Here is a 2,161-nt window from a genome sequence, read left to right on the forward strand (position 1 = left end):
GGAGGAAATCTGACCAAAGGAAGGAAGCTGTCGAGACACGGGGCCCAGGGAATGCGGAGATCAGGAGACAAGGCCGTGTAAAGGCAGGAAGGAGAAGTTATTCTTTGGGGCTGACAGGGAGGAAGCGGAGGCGTAAGCTACGGGCGATTCGTTGACCCGACACTTGGTGGGAGGAGAAGTAAAGGAGGCATTTAAACGTGTCTTTTTACTCAGGTTTACGACAAAAAATCAGTTAATAATTGACCTTAGTAGTGACATCTGACGTGTTATGCATCAAATTATCAATTTAAGCCATTTAGTTTATCGTATTTGCAGTCAGCTGTGATTCAGATCTATGGCTTTTTATTATATGTAAAGCAGTGTTCTATATGCATTACATTTTGCCTCCTGATGTAGCATTATCAGGTAATTTATCATATATTTTTATATTTTCCATTGCATATATATCTGCACATCCCAGACGTGAAAGTTTGTGGTGCATGGGCAGTATATTGCGTGTGCAGTATATTGCGTGTGCAGCTGGCTGTTTTCACCATGTAGTTGTCTCTATCTTATTTCTGGATGCACAAAGTTGTCAAAATGCCTGTTACCACGAACTGTGGATTGGTCTTAGTGTGGATCACTTTATGAACTGAATGACTAGGTTGTGCCATCAATGACAACCATTTTTGATAGTGTAGAAACCAATGTATGAATAATGTATCATTCATCATAAACATTACATAATGCTTTTTTTTTTTTTTGACAGAAAATATAACTGTGCAGTTTAAGACTTTTGAAAATAAGTTTCCTGTGGATAGAAGAAGGTTTACAGTCTGGTGCACATCCATACCAACCAATCTCCAATACAATTCTTCCAGGTGAGGCTTGTAATTTTTTTTTTTTTTCACAATATATTATTCATTAAAGAATAATCCAAGCTCTGTCTAGCAATAAAGTATTTGGTGGAAGTTTGTTGACCTTAACCAGACCTGTGATGAGGATGTAAAGGACATTGTGATCCTTTGATAGTTACAACTTTTGGGTTTGATTAGAGAGTTTTGACAATCCATGTATAAATAAAAAAAAGTCTAAAATGTTAGACAGATGTAATTTATGTAATAAGGGATGCAGTTTTTAAGTGGCCTAACATTGATTTCCCTTGATTACGTTTTTGACTAGGGAGAGAAAGCATAAAAGAGAGATGTATCTGGCAGGACCATAGGAATAAAAACTTGTGGATTCATAGCTAATGTAGCAAAAATTTCAATATATTTGCGGTATTATTATATTTTTTAGATAATCCAAGATGGTGGCTGCCACACGTAATGAGGATTGTCTGTGTGAGGTATCCATAGGAACGGAGCCCAGGGTTCTAACTGTGCGCGTCCCAGTGTCGATACCTACGAGTGTATGCCCTGTCGAACTGGCTCACCGTCTCATTCAGCACCACAACCTTCCTATTTATTTACACAATGGTATTTTCACTTCTTGTAGAGCTTGTCCTGGGTACATAATCCCATGAATTATGATTTTGAAAAGCATATCAGGTCACATCTAATCACTAATAGTCTGTTACTTGAAATTTTCATGAGATGTCAAGTTTCACATGATTATGAACCACTCCATCAATTAATTGCCATGTTATAACACTAAACAGAACTAAGTGAGAAGTTGAAAATTGCCATCCAGGACAAAACAGAGGAACACTATAGACAGCAAGATAAGCGTGCTATACAGGCACTCCAAGAAGGAAAAATCAACATTAAGGATGTGGCTGCGGCATGGGCTAATAAATATGCACAGGTGTTGTTTGATATTTTTATTAATGATATTCACTTTATATCTATAGTTGAAGTTATTATGTAAGTACATTTCTTCTGATTTTCATTTTTTAATGATGGTTTTGATAATGCATTGACTCACCAGGTTAATAAGAGGCAAGAAGATGAGGGTTGTGAGAATGAGATGTTGGCAACCATGTACCATTCCCTCGTGCACTCACCAGCAGCAGCGAATCTGATTGGCTTGGAGCATTCCTTTTCTAATGCCATGAGCTCCCTTGTGTCCCAGAGGGAGCATGCATTGAAGGAAATCAGTGAGAGGTACAGGTTTTCATCATTACATTTACCTGGAACCTGTTTTACTGCTTTGTATTTTATGTTTTATCATGTGATGACAT

General features: G+C 37.7%; 1 protein-coding gene across 4 annotated transcripts in view; it reads left to right on the forward strand.

Moving 5' to 3' along the window:
• LOC119587705 (protein C12orf4 homolog) overlaps positions 1 to 2,161 on the forward strand; it is a 6,037-nt gene continuing 3,876 nt past the window's right edge. The window contains exons 1-5 of one of the 4 annotated variants that reach the window (XM_037936384.1): positions 1 to 83; positions 749 to 860; positions 1,279 to 1,457; positions 1,640 to 1,785; positions 1,909 to 2,084. In XM_037936384.1, the coding sequence (XP_037792312.1) occupies positions 1,289 to 1,457; positions 1,640 to 1,785; positions 1,909 to 2,084 (491 nt within the window). In that variant the 5' untranslated portion in view covers positions 1 to 83; positions 749 to 860; positions 1,279 to 1,288. Of the gene's footprint in view, positions 84 to 113; positions 133 to 159; positions 179 to 748; positions 861 to 1,278; positions 1,458 to 1,639; positions 1,786 to 1,908; positions 2,085 to 2,161 lie in introns of those variants that run through there. The other 3 variants (XM_037936385.1, XM_037936387.1, XM_037936386.1) reach the window with 3 other exon arrangements.

This window comes from Penaeus monodon, chromosome 23 (genome assembly GCF_015228065.2).
Source record: "Penaeus monodon isolate SGIC_2016 chromosome 23, NSTDA_Pmon_1, whole genome shotgun sequence".
Taxonomy (NCBI): Eukaryota; Metazoa; Arthropoda; class Malacostraca; order Decapoda; family Penaeidae; genus Penaeus; species Penaeus monodon.